This window comes from Panthera uncia, chromosome B1, assembly GCF_023721935.1.
Source record: "Panthera uncia isolate 11264 chromosome B1, Puncia_PCG_1.0, whole genome shotgun sequence".
NCBI lineage: Eukaryota > Metazoa > Chordata > Mammalia > Carnivora > Felidae > Panthera > Panthera uncia.
This window is the reverse complement of record NC_064811.1, coordinates 93,020,731-93,040,476: the sequence shown is the minus strand read 5'-3', so window position 1 is coordinate 93,040,476 and position 19,746 is coordinate 93,020,731. Positions and strand designations below refer to the sequence as shown.

General features: G+C 38.1%; 1 protein-coding gene across 2 annotated transcripts in view; it reads right to left on the bottom strand.

Annotated features, from left to right (window-relative positions):
* ANK2 (ankyrin 2) overlaps nt 1-19,746 on the bottom strand; it is a 254,755-nt gene that overhangs the window by 90,681 nt on the left and 144,328 nt on the right. For both annotated transcript variants that reach the window (XM_049631065.1, XM_049631064.1), the window contains 5 exons: nt 17,398-17,595; nt 12,048-12,146; nt 11,244-11,342; nt 5,750-5,848; nt 4,713-4,811 (listed from right to left, as the gene is read on the bottom strand). In XM_049631065.1, coding sequence (XP_049487022.1) covers nt 4,713-4,811; nt 5,750-5,848; nt 11,244-11,342; nt 12,048-12,146; nt 17,398-17,595 — 594 coding nt within the window. The remainder of the gene's footprint in view (nt 1-4,712; nt 4,812-5,749; nt 5,849-11,243; nt 11,343-12,047; nt 12,147-17,397; nt 17,596-19,746) is intronic.

Below are 19,746 nucleotides of genomic sequence, written 5' to 3'. Positions count from 1 at the left end.
GGAAAAAAAAAAAAAAAGAGGTTAGAGTGGGAGAGAGCCAAAGCATAAGAGACTGTTAAAAACTGAGAACAAACTGAGGGTTGATGGGGGGTGGGAGGGAGGGCAGGGTGGGTGATGGGTATTGAGGAGGGCACCTTTTGGGATGAGCACTGGGTGTTGTATGGAAACCAATTTGACAGTAAATTTCATATATTAAAAAAAAAAAATTAAATAAATAAATAAATAATTTTGGTTTTGTTCCCAAACCTATTTATACCAATTGTACATGTTAACAGAATGCCTGTAATAATTTAAATAGTATGTAAATAATATTTTTCTATAAAAACTAATGAAAATGGTTTGGAAATCTCAACATAGGTGAGTCACCAAAAATAAGTGCTACTCAGGTCTGGCTGAAACAATTCTACAGAAGATTAGAAAGAAAAAAAAAAGTATGTCAAAAGTTTAAAAAGGTTCTGCACTCAGCATAGTGTTGCTTTATGATAATATACTTTGCTTTAAGTATACATTGCTTTAAGATAATATACGTGATAATGTTTAAGCTTTAAGATAATATACGTTGCCTTAAGATAATATACTTGATAGTATTTAGATCAAGATATAGTTATCAAGATATAGATACTATCTATTAAGATACATCAAGACATACTATCAAGATATAGATATAGGATATATACACAAATAAAACATAGTATGTCATAATGATGTTTTTTTGCGCAAGAATGATCATTTAGCCTTCTTCTAGTCAATGGACCTGTATTCAAAAAAAGATCTTGACTCCACCTCAAAAGTTGTCAGGTAACTTCAAATGGATTTATTGCATTGCTGTTGTTATGATTCCTGTTTGAAATGACTTACAGCATTAGATAAGATTTAGGACACTGCATATTTATATTTCCTTAATTTCTTGTCAAAAATTTCCCCAATGTTTAAATGCTAATGTAAATATAATGTCATTTTTATTTTAGTAGCTTATTCAGTAATTTATGATGTCATTGTTATTTTAGTAGCTGAATCAGTAATTTTTAGTCTACACAACAGTGATTATATGCAACTTAAAACACGATCATTTCTGAAATTATGTAAATAACACAAATAATCAATGACAGCTGATCAATAAGTAGAGGGATGAGTCATAGCTCAGTCTTCCAAACTGCTTTAGGTAATTGAGCTTGTCGGCTTCTGATGCCAGAAATGTGTCCCCCACACTTGGATGTCCATTCTGGCAAACACACAATGATTGTAATCCTGGGAGAATGCTAAACTACCTCACATCCCCCACTGGGTCTTACAAAGTAAAGTTAGAAAAGCAAAGGTTAAGGAAACAAACCACAACTCCAGAATGTCTCAGAAATTTCTGAAGCAGTGGCTTCTCCCTTACAGACTGCCGCCTTACTCTTCTCTCTACACAATGACTTTATTCATACTTTGGGGGAAAGAACTCTGGAAGGAGGATTAGCATGGGAAACTTTCTTTCATGGAAGAGAACTCACATGGCTGCTCAAATGGCACATCGTATGAATCTACTTATGTGAAATTTGTACATTTGTTGTGTAGCTGTAATTCAACTATTACACTTAAATGGTGGTAACATTAAATTTAATTTTATTAATTTTACATAATTATTAAATGGTCTCTGCTATTTGCCTATTCACCAGTGAGTAGTTCCAAATTGTCCTTAGTGAATCTGCAGACTTTAGAAAATAATATTGAATATGATACCTCCAGGAAAATCAACAAAGAACACTATTGAAGTGGGTTGTTTTTAATAGAAAATAAGGTGAAAACACTTCTTTTAAAAGAAAATTTTAATGTTTGTTTATTTTTGAAGGAGTGAGAGACAGAGCGTGAGCGGGGGAAGGTCAGACAGAGAGGGAGACACAATATCCGAAAGCAGGCTCCAGGCTCCGAGCTGTCAGCACAGAGCCTGACATGAGGCTTGAACTCACAAACCGTGAGATCATGACCTGAACTGAAGTCAGATGCTTCACTGACTGAGCCACCCAGGCACCCCTAGATTAAAATACTTCTTTCACAAAATTCATGTTAAGCTACTTTTAGTAAAGTCAAGATCAGTTACATCAGAGTGATTAAGAACATGGTCTTCAGAATCTCACAACCTAAATTTGAATCCTAGATCTACCCTCAATGCCTGCCATATCTGTAATCGCTAAATATTAATTTTTAATATCATTAAAATTATGTTAACATGTGATAACATGCTTCACATAACAATATGTGAAAAAAGTATGAATGAAAATCTCTTCCTAAAGAGAGGAAGTGCAAAGTAAGAAGGCCCACATAATAAATAGGAGTAAGTTCGTATTTTCAATCCTTAATCCCAAATTCCATTTCACGAAACAATAAAACTCACAATTCTAAGAGAAGAATTCAATACCGAGAGGCAGAAAGCAAAAATAGGGCAGCATCAAACATGTTACCAATAAAATTAGCTATTTAGATAAAGGGGGTACTTGTTTAGTTACTGTAGGCAATGACTTCTCATCCCAACTAAAAACAAACATGCTATTATGTTTTACATTTGTTTGTTGGCTTTTTACCTAGAAACTTGATTTCTAAGTATAGTGGTTGTGATTGAGGAAATGCTCAGCTAGGCAGTGTAAAGAATCATAGTTACCAGAAAAAATAAAAAGCCCACAGCTTTAAGAGTAGTTTTCGTATTCCACTAGAGCTACATGTGGTAGAGATATGACCACATGTCTAATTTCTGAAAGGTATCTGAACTTGTTTAGTGATAGCATTTAGCAAGCTAATTGCTCCTGTTTTCAAATATAGAACTATACAGTTAAAATCATTCACTCTAAGTAATATTTATGAGCCTAGAGTCCCTTTGAAACCAGACACGTAAATCCCACAGTTCTGTTGATGTTAAGGAAGAATTTATACTCTTACAAAACATGCCTCATTCTCCACTCCCATTAAACTTTAAGCTGCTGGTTGGGGAGGGGAGGGGGTTGGTGGTGGTAATGTTTTCACCACTAACGACTCTTCAGTACTCAGCACAGACCCCAGGGCATATTTTTTATCTAATAAATATTGAAAAAATGAGTTACTTAAAGAAATGAATGGAAAAGCAGATCAAATAGGGAAAAAAAAAAAAAAAAGCAAGCTTGCCATCTAGTGGTCACTTGATAAAAATGTATGTACGTGATAACCAGAGTATGGAAAAGCTAATAAAGTTGACAGAAAACATGACTTCTAAGAATTGATGTGCTTGGCCACTAAATCTTGCCACTAAAGCAAGATTTTACTTATCTGTGATTTATACATTGTTTCAAAGTTTCCAAATAAAGACACATATTATAGGTTCCTAATATGAAGATTTTCCTCTTCTAGTAATCATCTAGTAAGAAAAAGCCATTAAGATTCAGCCACACATAACAATTGAGAAGTACAGTGATAGGCAGTGGCAAGACTTGTTTTTTCTCCTATATAATTTATTGAAGCTATACCTTAAATCTTTAAACAAAACATTGTGGTGCACTAGCTGAAGGTTTTAAGATTCTGCTTGAGAAAACAAGCAGTACTATTATCTCCCATCTAAATTCAGGCTGTGTCTTGCAGTTCATTAATAAATCATACTCCACTCTATTTAAAATTTCACATCAAACCAACTGTATTCCATCTACCTCAATGTTGACAGGGGCTTGGTGTCAGTCTGAAGAATAAAATTCCTTTCTTTTTCCACATATCTATCAAAATAAACAAGTGTTCTAAAACTATATGCATCATTGCTCGCTTAAGACATTTACTAGAACCCCATCCAGACTTTTTTTGTGTTGATTTATGATCTTATTGTCTCTAAAGAACATCTAATGTTCTACTGTCGCTCTATTTTTCTATTTTAAAAAGAGAAATTAAAGAGCTGTTGTTCTTAGAGTTCATGCTTAAGAAAAAAAGGTTAAGAAGTAAGTTCAAAGAGAATAGCACTTCCACTTTCGGCTGTGAGTCTCCCTCTTCCGAGGCCTCCTTTAAGCTTTGCTCCAACTGAATAGTAAGAGAGCCTTACAACTCACTATTACCATAGCCTTCACTCTCCTAGAGCTTCTCTGGCAAAGGGCAGTGATTATCACCGCTTCTCCTAAAGAATCAGCAGTCATATTCAAAGCAATACAAAAAAATTAAGCATATATATATACTCTGTCATGATACAGATATAGTTTACCTACTAAGTACAATCAATTTTCTTTTTGAGTAAAGGAATAATCAGAAATAAGAAAGTGAGGATGAACTGTTCTCACGGGAATGCATTTGATCCAGTCATGAGCCCAGCATCTGGAGGTTGAGGGTCTTTCCAGAGGCTGGAGTGACCTCATGGCTAAGATCAGAAGTTTGCTGTGGAGTGTCCTACAACTGTGCCCGCAGTAGGTGTCACACCCAACTACAGTGAAAGGGCAGAGCAGCGAAACGACAAAGAAGTCAGTCCGGGGCAGTGGGGGGGGGGGGGGGAGAGAACTAAATATAATAAAATTATGTTTACATTTTATATGGGTTGATGTTAACTAGAGGAAGCTAAAACCCCTGTATCCATTGTGTAAATGTATTTATTACATCTGCATACTTCTATGTTCTGCAATATAGTCACCAAAAGAAGTTCAAAAACCAAAAGCTCAACGCGTTTTATACGTGAAAAGTGTGTGGCTTGAAAACCAACACAATGGAGCCAAAGCCCATCAGTTCCTTTTACTCACCGTGGTGGTGGTGGTGACCTCCTCCGTTACAACCTTCAGGGTGTCGACCACGGAGATGTAGCCCAGACGCTTAGCAATCGCCAAGGCAGTGTTGCCATTCTGGAGACAGTGAAAGAGAGAAAGAGTGAGAACTGAGAGGGAGGACTGCGCCCTGAGCCAATGAGCTCACCGGCTGCTCCGCATGAGCCAGCATTTCCTTCCAAAACAAGGCACAGCTTAGGAAAATCACTAGTTTTTACCATTACAGCTGAATCTCTTTGTAACTTCTTTAGACTATAGCCCAGGTCACCATGGTAACACAACAAGCTGCATCTGCCTGCTCTTCTAATAAGAAGCACTTGACGCTTTAACCCTAAGGTTGTCAAACATCCCAACAGATAATGCACTGTGTTTAGGAAAGTACCTCTTGATCAGAGAAGGATGCCTCCAAAAATTATTAGCAAGTATCAAATATTCTTACTCCTCATCAGAGGTCAGGCCATCTGCTGCAGGTAAGATGTTACCACAGGGAACTCAGTAACATATTTAGCTACAGCTGTGCACACAGCTCACGGTGCAGCAAAATAGCGCGAGCCAGCAACTCAGGCTCCAGCCCAGGCCACTGGGGATCCCGGTTTGTTTAATTGCACCGCTTAGTTTACATTTCAATGGCTCCACATCCCGAAGAGCTTTGTCTAAGCCAGCAGCCTCGCAAACTGTGCTCCCTTAAGAAGGCCGGGCGGGAGGGGCGGACTCGCGCTCACATCTGAGCGCCAGCTGTAAGCAGAGCACGTTCCAGCAGCCTAGACGCAGGGCCCCACTCCCCCGAGAGAGAGAGAGACGGCCCGAGTCGGGCCCACGGCTCTCCCTCCCCGGGAAGCACTACCGGAGAAGTCACGCTGATTTCTGGAAAGGCTTTCCAGAAATCCCGGGCTTTCCAGAGTGCGGGGGTTTATCGAAGGGGGATGTGTCTGAACTCAGCTCAGACAAGGGGCCGCCAGGGCGGCAGAGGAGGAGGAAGCAGCAGCGTGGTGAGGGGCAGCCGGCGTCTGCCTTACCGCGGTCGTGGCGTTGGGCTTGGCCCCGTGCTGCAGCAGGACGTTGATGATGTGCGTGTGGCCCTGCTGGGCGGCCTGGTGCAAAGGCGTGTAGCCGTTCTGTGGGTGACGGTGGCGACGATGGCCCGACCATAGATTTGCAGCGGGAGAAGGAAAACTAGGTTAGCCTTCATTTTGAGTCTCTTAGTCTTATTTACAGCAAATCCATCAAGGATGCCTTTTATTTGGAGCGCAGTATCACCACCACCCCATTTCTCACCGGCAAATACTCCCTCTCACCTTATGGTCTGCTAAACGAAGAGAAAAGACTAGCTGATGAAATAGACTAACAAACTCCAAATTATAGCTATTATTATATGTTAACTAATTAGCATTAAAAATGGGTATGCTGAGAGATTTCTAATGACAGAAGGGCATTATCACAATGATTTCTTCCCCGGGGAAAAAGAAAGAGTAAAATCTCAAAATCTTTTTAACGGAAAGATGCACAGGATATTTTCACAAGCCACTGCTTGTTTGTTAGGACTTTTCTAATAATCTTTGGGCCAGCGTTAGGGGTTCTAAACCAACGAAAGTAAATCGAAATCTTGCTTTCAGAGAGCAGCTTTGACCCAAGAAGAGCACACTTAGAGAATGGAACATTTCATTGAAAGCTGAGTGGCCCACTTTCAACAAAAAATGACTTTAAGAATTAGGTTCTTTTTAACATCCTAGTCTGAACTTCCTCATAGCTGAAAGCTCTGTAATCCGTGATTTGTGAGGAGCTGCTGGTGAGGTTAGTGGGAAGTCAGTCTTGCTCAGGACTCCAGCGGGTGGCAGGTAAGACACAGGTTGGTTGCATATTCATGTTAATTAAACAAAGGGCGCCAGAATCCTTGGAGGCACAACAAAGCATTACTATCTATTATTCATTGAACATTCACTTTGTGCCGGATACCAGACCTTATATTTGTCTTTTAATCTTTGTTATCATCCTAAAAGTGAAGGTGCTTGGTACATAGTTGGTGTCCCATAAATAATGAGTGACTGAATGAATAGATGATTGAATAAATGAATATTTTTCTTCCTGTGTCAGAGGTGATTAAATGGAAAACAACAGTTAAATCATTTCTTTGTGATCATTCTAGGTTCAGAACCTGTATAGATCACAGTGGCCAATGGCTATCAGACTACTTTTTTATTATCTCCCTGCCTCATCCTGATAAAATTTCATCTATATATTTGAGACCCCATTGTCTGGGTTCTGAGTAGTCGATTCATACCATGAACTTGTAGGAATATATATCCCTTTATCTAGTGTCACTGCTGCCTCGTGACCAATACTACTCCTATCTACATGAAGTGTCTGTATGCACAAGGTGCCACATGATTCCTTCTATGCTTTTGCTGTGGCCCTTTTGTCCATGGGGATGTCCCCACATGTGTGTGAGTCTATCAGTCTGAGAGCCTTTCAGTCTAGAACATCATCAGCCCTGCCATGTTTGCTATTCATCCCTGCAATGGAATCACCCCAGGCAACCTGGAAATATAAACCGATTACAGGGACTCTGAGAAACCTACTATTGCAGGGACTCTGCTCTCAAATAAAGTAATTCATGGACATCTGAGAAGCATAAAGTAGTGATATTTTTTTTTCCCAAAAATTCTTCCTTTCCATTGTGTTTACAAATGTTCCACCAACCAAATTTAGTTCACCTCTTCAGTATCAACCAAGTTCAACAAGCATTTACTAACCACATGTTATGTGCTAAATAAGAGACACTGTGCTTCCATAAATTAATAATGTCAGAGTAACATTCTTGCCCCCAAGAGCTCACATTTTTCAAGTTGTCAATGGACATCATAGCCAGGAAAATGTCTCCCGGGCCTGACTTAATTTAACCTTTACCTGAAGCTTCTGGTGCATGAGTATATTTGCTAGGGAAGTCTGGAGGAACTCAAAAACTTTTACATGAACATTTGGTTGCAGCTTACCCATGGTCTTAGGCCCATTCTGCTAGGAGCTCTTGACCCAGTTCTACCAACTTTTAGCATATCCCCAAACCCCTCTAACCCTTCATTTTCTCATTTGCAAAATGGGAATGGCCAAGATTTCAAGTCTGGTGAAGGATCAGATGTGTTGTCTGTGTAACTTTGATTTATCTAAAGTTATATATGCTAAGAAACATTATTTTGGTATTTTTTTTCTTTCTCATTGAAGAATTCTATGATCTTTGCATAATATTTCACAAAGAAAATTTTCTTTTACATGCTGAAGTTCTAAACCCTTTTCGCAAATTGATCATATAATTAACCAAATCTGGGTTACCTCAAGCTGATGTTATAGCGTTTCATTTTAATTTTAAGCAACTAATAGTCCCATAAAACAAGTTCACTTTTCTAAGTTCTTATACCAAATCATGAATGTTTGAGGGGAAAGGCAGTACATATGTTTACATTTTCACAGCAACAAAACAAATTTTTAGTAACCATAGTTACATGAGATGTGAGGCAGAAAACATAAATCCTTTTCCAAAAATGCCATTTGATGTGAAAAAAATTCTGAAGTGTTTATTAAAAGAACATCTTTTGATTTATGTATCTGTCCACTCCTCTGAAGACATATTAAAAGAAATATTTTCTTCCAGAAGCAAGTCAAATCTACACAGTTCAATTTTTAAAAACTTGAAAATTTTAAATGAGATTTTTCTCTCAACCAAATGTCTATGTGATTGTATATCAAACCCCAAGTGGGTAAATGACGTTATCTAGACAATATGTCTGGCTTGTAAATCTTATTTCAACATTGACACACTTAACAAAAGTCTACAGTAACTGTTTTCAAGTTCCACCAAGGTCTCATTGCAGAGCTACCATTATTCTTCTCAGAAGACCTGGATTCCAATAAGAATGTCTGTCCTGGGGGCGCCTGGGTGGCTCAGTCGGTTGAGTGTCTGACTTCAGCTCATCTTTAGTTTGAGCATCGGGCTTGCTGCTGTCTGTGCAGAGCCGACTTTGGAGCCTCTGTCCCCGTCTCTCCCTGCTCCTCCTGCACTCAAGCTCTCTCTCTCTCAAAAATGAATAAACATTAAAAAAAAAAATGTCTTTCCTGTACGCTTAAGTGTGATCTGACTCAGCAGAAATGGGGTTGGGTGCTAATACCCAAGCATTCATCTTCGACCTTTTACATGATCTCCAGGTACAATTTCATGAAAAGTCCAGAACTGCTCAGAATCTAGGCAGCAGCTGTTCCTCCCAGAGTCACATGAGAAGTTTTGAATCTTAAATATCAATAGTAGTAGTTATGATTTTAAAAACAACTATTTTTCATTTGTAAATATGCTTATGTACAGACATGATTGTGCTTCTGCTTCTAAGAGGACATAAAAAGACTAACTTCCAAAACTTACGTTTCTAATTATTAGCATCTTTGAACGATGACTTTGAAAACTCTTGAATGCGCTCACACTAATTTAGTCGAGCCCACTCACATAGCTGCGATAAAGAATTTCTGATATATAAACTTAAATGAACAAACATGTAATTACATATTTCTTTGGACCAAAGAACCTGGAGCTGCAAGTTACATTATGCATCGTAGCAGTAGCTATATTATTCACTTCTCTTTCCCTTGAAACAATTTGAGTGCCTGGAAGTATGGTGTCATGCTCCAACCTTGTTTTGCTGAGTAGGACCTTTCAGTTGCCACTAGAAAAAACATCTGGGCTCAGGTCAGCTCTGCATTATCCCTGAGAACTTGCAACCCAGGCCTTACACACCATTGCCTTACTAAGCATTACCACGTGATAGTCCAAATGTGACAGAGTTGGTGGGATTGGTGGGGATGTAAACTGATGCAACCACTATGGAAAACAGTATGGAGGTTCCTCAAAAAATTAAAAATAGGACTACCATATGGTTCAGAAATTCCACTTCTGGGTATTTATAAGAAAACTAAAACATGAACTCAAAAAGATATCTGCACCCCCGTGTTCATTGCAACATTATTTATAATAGCTAAGATATGCAGCAAACTAAGTGCCCATCAATGGATGAATGAACAAATAAATACAATTGCACACACACACACACACACACACACACAATGTAAATCATTCAGCCATAAAAATGAATGAAATCTTGTCATGTGCGACAACATGGATGGACCTGGAGGGCAACATTCTAAGTGAAATAAGTTAGAGAAAGAAAACACCATATGACTTCACTTCTGTGCGGAATCTAAACAAAACAAAATCCAAACTCATAGATACAGAGAACAAATTAATGATTGCTAGAGGCAGGGGGTGGGGAGTTGGGAGAAACAAGCGAAAGGTATCACAGGGTAATAAACATTTTTTAAGTGAAATACAATGGATTTAAAGTTTACATGATATTGAGTGTCCTGTGTTCAGCTATATCCTCTGTATTTAGAGGGCGAGATCCTTCCCTCAAGGGTGAAGAAGAGGTGGTTAGAACATACCCAACCTTTTATCATGCATCACCAATAAAAACACAGAGATTTAGAGGTATGTACTGCTAATAAAAATGTTGTACACACACATTTAAACGGGAAGCACTATTGCTATTCACAGGGCGTAGTATAGGAAAATACTGTTGTGAGAAAGTGAAGCACTGATAAGCTAGTTTAGTTGTAGGGAAGTTATGAAGTGGTCGTCTGGCAACTTAGTTCAGGTCACAATATAGAGACTCGAAAACAAGGAAAAGGATGACTAGGTGAGAGAAGTCAAGAGAAGGATTTCATAGCATGGAATAAATGTCAGGTAGGAGACTGAATGATGACTGATAAGATTTTAGGTACAGTGAGTTGACATTAATGACCTATAGCGATGTAGAAGTTAGATCATTATGCCATAGCTTTGAGAGCTTTGGCCCTGAGGCAGACTGTCTGAGTATGAATTCCAATTCTTCCAATATATACTCTGTGACCTTTGATAAGTTATTTAAATTCACAGTGTAAAATGGAGATAGGACTAGCATCTGACTATGAGGTTATTTAGGGATTAAATGATTTAATATAAATAAAGTCATATATAATGTATATGTGACTCACAGCTTGCATTTAATAAATATTAGTTTAAAAATTAAAAAAAAAAAAGAAAGGCTCAGGGTCTAGGCTGCATGTCTACATTTCTTCATGTGGAAAGAGGGGGTGACAGGAAGACAGGCCAAGGCCTTGAAACAACATGAAGAATCAGCCAGAATATCAAAGTGTTCTAACAGGCTTTTATTGTATTCTGCAGTAAATTGTTAACTAGATATGAGCTACTTTAACTCTACAATAAAAGTAGTTCTGAAGCTAACCTACCTGGCTGTCAAAGGTTATGAGAATGAAAAGTCTCAAACAATTGTACAAAACTATATTGCTTATTCAAAATCACTTCAGAAAGAACTACAAAGAAAAAAAGTACATTTGTAGCTATGGTGAGCTAGTGAAGCGTCCACAAGGCAGAAGCTTTCTGCTTACAGAAAATAAAAATGAGTACACATATTTTACCTTGGTTTTTGCGTTGACATTCGCACCCTGCTTCAGAAGAAAGTTGACCATTTTCACATTTCCATAGTGACAGGCCACAATTAAAGGAGTGTAACCAAGCTAAAATAAATAAATAAATAAACAGACAGACAAATAAATAAGTACTCTTAATGGTTAATACTCAAGGAGAGAGGGATTAGGTAGAATTTCAACTATGGTATGATGGGTAGAAATTCTATTCCACTGTGTAAGTATTACTTAGCAGATTATTGACACTTTCTGTGGATACAAATATGGACTGAAGCAGATCCCAGAGCACATGGAACTTCAGCAAAGGGAATTAGACACGTGTGTGACTTCATCTGACAAAGGCCCAAGAGAGACACAAATAACTGAATCTGAAAACAGAGATGAGAGATGGAGTCTGATAGCCGGATGTGGAAGAGATACATGAAAAATGTAGCTTAGGTGGGCTTGAAAAGTTTCATGGCATAGAGAAGGAAAAGCCAGTTTAAGAGCAAGGGCTTGGAGGCAAGTAAGCACAGGAAGAAAACAGCAAAGTCACCTTGACTGGCAGAAGCAATAAGGGAGAGAGGGTGGACTTAAGCCAGCACTGTTTTAAAGGGTCCTGATATCACCATCTCCATTTAGACTCGATTCCAGCAAAACTGGAGAACCGTTATAGATTTGTGAGCAAAACAGAGTCATAATTAATTCAGAATGGACTTTTGAGGAGAGGGGCTTGGACTTGGGTGACCTAAATGGGGGCTACTGGGAGTTATCCAGTTCAGAACATGTCACAGTATTCAAGGTGATTTGCTTTACCTTTGTGTGAGCATCCTGGTCAGCCCCATGCTTAGTAAGAATGTCAGCAACATTCACTTTATCTTCCTGGGCTGCAAGGTGTAAAGATGTGAGTCCACTCTAAAGAGAGAAGGGAAGCAAATGGGTATATTTGGAAAAGAAAATATATTTCATCATCTATAATGTCATAGCTATTAAAAAAATCCCAGAAAATTCACAGGGTCTCCCAGAACCTGCAACTTTTGATATCTAAGACAAACCCTCAAAGTTAATATGTCTTTCCATTTATGACCTATTCTCTAAGTTAATCAACACTTTCAATAACAAATTACATTTTCTACATTTGGGTACTTATAATGTACTTAAATATTTATATTATATATGATGTATTTATGTTATATTATAATGTGCTTAAAATAACTAAGCTAATAAGCTTCCAAACAACATTCTTTTTTTTTTAACGTTTATTTATTTTTGAGACAGGGCCACAGCACGAACGGGGGAGGGTCAGAGAGAGAGGGAGACACAGAATCTGAAACAGGCTCCAGGCTCTGAGCTGTCAGCACAGAGCCCGACATGGGGCTGGAACTCACGGACCGTGAGATCATAACCTGAGCTGAAGTCGGACACGTAACCGACTGAGCCACCCAGGCGCCCCAACATTCATTTCAAATCCACCTGCTGAAATTAGTTATTCCCTTAAATAATCAATCAACCAACTTCTACTTTATAACTGTAGCAATAATCTGTATTTTCATCAATAAAATATCGTCTCAATGTAAAAAGTGTACAAGGTTACAGGAAATGAGTTGAGAACAGTTTTCTCCAGTACCCAAGGATAGTATACAATCTTGGAGTTTCCTCTAAATACTAAATAAAAAGTGACCCCATCATTTATTTTTTTTTAATATTTTTTGTGTTTATTTATTTCTGAGACAGAGAGAGACAGAGCATGAGAGGGGGAGGGGCAGAGAGAGAGGGAGACCCAGAATCGGAAGCAGGCTCCAGGCTCCGAGCTGTCAGCACAGAGCCTGAAGCGGGACTCCAACCCACAGACTGTGAGATCATGACCTGAGCCGAAGTCGGACGCTCAACCGACTGAGCCACCCAGGCACCCTGTGACCCCATCATTTATATACAGCACCATAAATCGGCCAGCTTTATGTAAAATGTTTGGCATATACACATCAAGTAAATATTTTTATTATTTGTATATGCAACTAAAGTACAGTTATGAATTAATACAAGATGAAAGAAGAGGGAAAAGCTGGTTTAAGTCAATGCCACAATCTGGCAGCCTCACTACATGTGCAAGTAGTTTCTAACAAACAAAACTGACATTAAAAGAGTCCCTTTAATCATTTGTGTATTTAATGGGTATTTTCTGACTACCTTTCATATGCCATGAAGTGTTGTAGGTATTTGAATATATCAGTGAACAAAAGTTTCTTCCCTGTATGCTAGTTAGCAGTATATTCATTCCATGTTTCTCTCCCCCTACTATTGCTCAAATACCTGGGATATTCATCCACTTCCTGTACATCCTGCAGCTGTATACTGAGGTAGTTTCTTTATGTTCTGAGTTGTCAGCCCCCATCCACCTGCCCACCCCTACTCCCACCCCCACCTCCACTTTCCCAATTCACACCCAATTAGAATCGACCAGCCTCCCCCGACCATGGATTTGCAGTCAGGTTAGGTTGAGACAGCTAAGCCATGTTCTTGAAAATTCATGATCTCTAGCCAGGGAATACTCCTAGAAATGGACAAGTCCTCTGACCTTTAAAAAAAAAAATTAAAAAAATAAATGTACAGAGAGAAAAACATTCTCCAACTAGAAAGAAGTTTTTTTTTTTTTTTTTATTTGAGGCCTGGGGCTTTGAAATCCTTATAGTTTTGGCTGAGCTCAGCTTTGAGTTCTATAAACCATCAGGATGAGATGGAAGATAGACCTTTTGCATTAAAATGTGCTCACTTCTTGGGGTGCCTGGTGGCCCAGTTGGGTAAGCATCCAACTCTTAATTTTGTGAGTTTACAGTTGGGGAGTTTAAACCTCATGTCGGGCTCTGCCCTGACAGTGTGGAGCCTGCTTGGGATTCTCTGTCTCTCCCTTTTTCTCTGTTTCTCCTCCACTTCCGCTCTCGCTCTTTCTCTCTTCCAAAATAAATAAACTTTCAAAAAAAAAAGGACCTTTTTTTTAAGTTTTTCTCAAAATAAATAAATAAACTTTTAAAAAAGAGGACTTTTTTAAAAGTTTATTTGTTTGTTTTGAGAGAGAGAAAGAAAGGGCGAGTTGGGGAGGGGCAGAGAAAGCCAGGGAAAGAGAGAATCCTAAGCAGGCTCCCCACTGTCAGCACAGAGCCTGATGTGGGGCTTGAACTCATGAACCATGAGACCATGACCTGAGCAGAAATCAAGAGTCAGATGCTTAACTGGCTGAGCCATCCAGGTGCCCCAAAATGTCCTTCTAAACAAATACTATACGGTCCTAAGTTTTGAACAACATGAATATAAGGACAAAACAGATGATTCTTCCTCATTTTGAGTTTCTTCATATGAAAACAGCAAACATAAAAATATTTCTCTTTATGGACACAATTGGTCTTTTAAAATGTCATTGAAGTGACTACGAAGGGAAATGATCATCAACTATCTCAAAGATATTTTAAATGGCATGTCAAATGTATCTGCTGTTTTCTATACTATTTGCAGAATAGATTTTCTACAATATAAGATTGCAAACTAACAGCCAAGATGAGAATCCTCTACACTTTTTTATGATAAAATTGCATACCTAAATCAAATTATGAAAACTTTTCTAATAAATCAAGAAAATAGAAGATGTTGAAGGACTTCTTTTCAAAAAGAGGAACTTATTTCCTGAGACGCCCTAGTGGACTCTACACCTGTTTTTTCATTATCACATGGTGATGGGATAAGAAATGTAATATAATTTCTATATTTTAGTTCTTATTGAGAAGTCATCATTTGGAGAGTATGAAATTATTGATTTCAGTTGGTCTTGAATAGCAAAAGAATATATGCATGTTTCAAAAGCTTTGGAAAAATGTATTATTGGCTTTGCTTTTTACCTGCAGTTGCATTAGCTCATTATAATACCAACCAAAGAGTAAGGTTATATTTTTATAGATAGATTCTATATATTGTATTATTATTAATATATATATATAAGCGTATTCCCTAAAGTTTTATTCTAGTGACAAATACTTCATACCTTCATTTAGGGCAGCACTCAAATCTAATATTGAAATCATTGTTATGAAGATAACATAATTAGTTTGTGGTTCAGAATTGAAAATATTTCTTCACTGTGAAGTATGCAACTCAAAAATATTCATAAATATTCACTGACTGACTGATAAAACTCCCTCAAAGGAAGTAATATGTTTAGAAGAATACTATCAGAGAGTACATGTTAACTGATTCCAGATATGAGTACACCATTTTTACAAATTAAAAATAGCAGTATCAGAAGCATTGCATGATCAGTTTCATGAAATGCCTAGAGTTTCATTCTACTCAAAATTTTGCTTGATTTGTTTATGGATTTCTTGTGTTTATTTTCAAATGCATATTTGTTTTTAATGGACAATAAAAACTCTCTGCCCTCTTCATATACTGATGTTAAATGAAGTATTCTACCATTGGTCTCATAGTGAGAATATCCCCAGTAGGTAAATGACCACCTGAATGGCATGGTTTAGATGACCACAAGGAAATCCATGCCCCAGACTGTAATGACAGCTGATACATTGAACGTAAGGCTTAATCATGTTCATTCATGTTAAAATATAAATAAATATCTTTTGGAGAGCTAACTCTATAATTATTTCTGGCTATAAAAAAGGATCTGTGAGGACTTTAGATAGAGAACAGAGAAGTGTATAAGGGTAAGGGATTTACTGGAGCATTTCTGAGTGATAAAGACACAGAAAAGGACTCTAGAGGCATTCAAGACAACTGTCTTTTTCATAGTTATTTCTAAAGGACATAATGCTACATAACCTATTGGTAAATGTTATTAAGACCAATTTACAACTGAGTCTCCAAAAGCATTAATTAGCTCAACGGTGAGATGTAGAAAACACCGTATTTGTGCGTTTGTGAAAAATCCTAAGAAACTTAATTTTCACTAAACCTATAACTTGTCTTACGTAAAGCATTAAGAGATCTAAATGATGAGCTAACTTGGGGCACCTGGGTGGCTCAGTCAGTTAAATGTCTGATTCTTGATTTCAGCTCAGGTCACGATCTCACAGTTCATGGGTTCAGAGCCCTGCATCAGGTTCTGTGCTGTGTCAACATGGAACCTGCTTGGAATTTGTTCTCTCTCTCTCAAATAAATAAATAAACTTAAAAAAAGTAAAAATAAATATATAAATGATGAACTGACTTATAAACATAGGCTTCAACTTTTAGTTTCTCAGCAGCTGGCTCCAGGGGAGTATATGTAAGTATAATGTTTTACTATACATTAAATAGATAGGTAGGTAGGTATGCAGGCAGGTAGGTAGGTTGAGCTATAGATATATATATAGAGAGAGAAAGAGGGAGATGTATAGACAGACATGTACTTGTAAAGTCCAAATATTTTCATATTTGAATAATATCTTTTCCTCTTCTTCCTAACTGTTGCTCTATTACAGTTAATGTGCTTGTCCTCAGGAGCCATTTTCTGGAGAAAGGCTTAAATGACTGAGTTCTTTATTAAAAACACTAATTCCCTGGTCACCACCACCACAACTACCCAAGCTAGGCTGAAGTTGGCTATACAAACTTCTAGCGAGTTCCTTGTCCCCACCCCCCCAACCTCTCAGGTGCCTCTGATGCTCAATCAGGCTCCAGAATGGCTTGCGTAGTGGCCATGGACCAACAGCTTAGAAGCAGTTGTTTGGGCCAGATCCCAGAGAACTGTCACCTCTCTCTGTATCCCTCACTCTTACTGTCTCTGTCTGAAATTTGGGATTATGACCGGCAGGTACTATGGCAATCTGGATTGACTTCTTAAACTGAAGTGATGTTACCTCTTCGGAGCTATGGGGTCATCATTTTGCTCACAAAACACAGAGAAGCAGAGACAGTAGATCTGCAGAGACAGGTAAATGAAACTGACTCACAGGGAAAAGTCAAGATTCAGAAATGTAGCCATATAGGCAGAGAGTCCGCTTCTTGCTTCCTTGTAGTTTCTTGTTCATCAGAAGACTTGACTGTTACTGTCCTTGAATTCTATAAGAGATCTCTATTTCCTTTTAATATATCCCCATTTTTTGTTACACGTTATCTTTGATTGGTTTCTCTTTACATTCATCTGAGAGACTCTTGGCTAAAACAAGAGGCAAAAACAGAATACCTTGGTTGACATGTGAATATTGGCTCCCTTATCCAGAAGCAAGGTGACCATATCCGTGTGCCCCTCCTGTGAGGCCAGATGGAGTGGGGTTACTCCTTGCTTTGTTACAATGTTAGTCTCTGCTCCATAGTTCAGGAGTGTGGAAGCGATCTGCATTTGATTCTTCTTGGCAGCAATATGTAAAGGAGTATAGCCATTCTATAAACAAAAAACAAAAAAACAAAAACACAAAAACAAAAACATATATACATTGTAAGTTTAACATTTGCCTTAATATATATCTTTGCATATATATTCAAGTAGGAATATATATTCAATAGGAAATAAGAATCTCTAATCAATAGAAAAGTTAAAAAGTGAGCTTACAGTAGATCTAGATTCTTACCCATTAAAGTTCCCATCCAACAACACCCACTCGTATCTTTACAGCCAACATCAAAAGGCACCCATTCTACTGTAAGACAGGTATAGATACAAAAACCCCAAAGCTTAACATCTCTTTTTATAATATAGGTTGTCTCCTGCAGAGCAACATAAAATAAGCCAGGTTCCTCTTCCCTATGACTGTCCTTTAAATACCTGGAAATGGTTTTCATGTCTCCCTTTACTCTTCTTTCTCAGGTTAAACTTCCCCAGTCCTTCAACTATTCCTGATAGAAGCCCCATCTCCAGACCTCTCCATTAAGGAGGACCTGTTCTGGACTGATTTTAGTTTGTCAACACTGGTCTTGAACTGTGCTACCCAGAACTGAATGCTATGCTTTGGATACAGTTTTAATAGTACAGAATAAAATGGAATTTTATATTGTATATTTTATATTGTATATTTGTTATAACACTCCTGCGACTATGCTTCTAACTGGATTGTACTTTTTACTTATTCAATAGCTATTTAGTAAGTAGCTAGCACATGCCAGGCAGAGTGTGAGGATATAAAGGTGGACAAGATACAATCCCTGTCTTTAAGTGGTTGCATTCTAATGGAAAAGATATTTAAAAAAAAAAAAAACTAGCTTATATTAATCCTGTGGCCAGGTAAAATCCTAGATCTTCCATTGCCTCTATAACCTGTGAGCTCAAAAATAGAAACATGAGGCTACTAGTTTTATGTGGGAGTTTGTAGAGAGGACCAGAGGAATTCAGACTTTGCTGACAAGAGCTACACCTTAAACCCTATACTTGGTTAAAAGAAACAACAAACAGACCCGTGGAACAAATGTAAGTCTGGAACCTATATTGTTCCCTTTCCTTTTCTTTTTTCAAAGGTAGAAATGGTGGTTTTGACATTAACTGTGTTATAACGAAGGTAAAGGCCACATAACGATCAATTGCTTCCTGTGAGTTTATTCTAAGAGGTCATTTTAGGTTATGTTATTTCCTGAAGCCTAACTGCAAAGGGAACCAAAAAATAAGAAGTAGTTTTCAGAATTTAAATGTCTTTATATGCCATCATCGAATCTTGTTCCTCAATGTCCTATGTTATCTACCTACTCTGCCCCCCCATTTCTCCAAGTAAAAGTAGGCCTCTTTCAGTTCAAATAAATGATATTTCCCTTTCAGCTGCTGAGGAAATCTGGCAACTCTCCTTAGAAGCCTTTTCATGATATTATCGTAGGTCCCAGATGCTTCAGGTGTTCTAGAACACTGCACTTAGAACCAAGAGCTCCTTTAAAGGACACATAAATTTTTATGGACCATATAGGTTTAGTATTTTTTTTGGCACTGTAGTGTATTTTCTTCCATCCAAACATCTCCCATCCCTGCACATAGGCTCTACGCAAATTAGATGAATTATCAGAATAAATTTACCAAGGTTAGGAAGTCAGAGACTTATGTGGATGAGAACAGCAGGTTTTATCAAAACAACATAAGAGATCATCAAAGAGAGTGTCAATTTTGACAATATAAGAGATCTGACTGTCCAGTAGATACTTGACCTAAAAGATCTGAAGAGCCCTCATACTTCATGTACAGTGACATTTTTTGGAATCAAATAACTAAAAAAAAAAAAAAAAAAAAAATCCAATAAAAACTAAGAAAAGCTCTGGGCTCTGGTAGAAAGAAGCAAACAGATTCTAAGGCCCAAGAGATTATGTCTGAGGCTGGGACAGGTGGTTGCAGTGAATAGTCAAAAGTGGGGATGGGAGGGGTGCCTGTGTGGTTCAGTCGGTTAAGCTCCGACTTCAGCTCAGGTGATGATCTCGTGGTTCATGGGTTTGAGCCCCACGTCGGGCTCTGTGCTGACGGCTCAGAACCTGGAGCCTGTTTCGGCTTCTGTGTCCCCCTCTCTCTCTCTGTTCCTCCCCCGCTCATGCTTACTCTCTCTCTCTCTCTCTCTCTCTCTCTCTC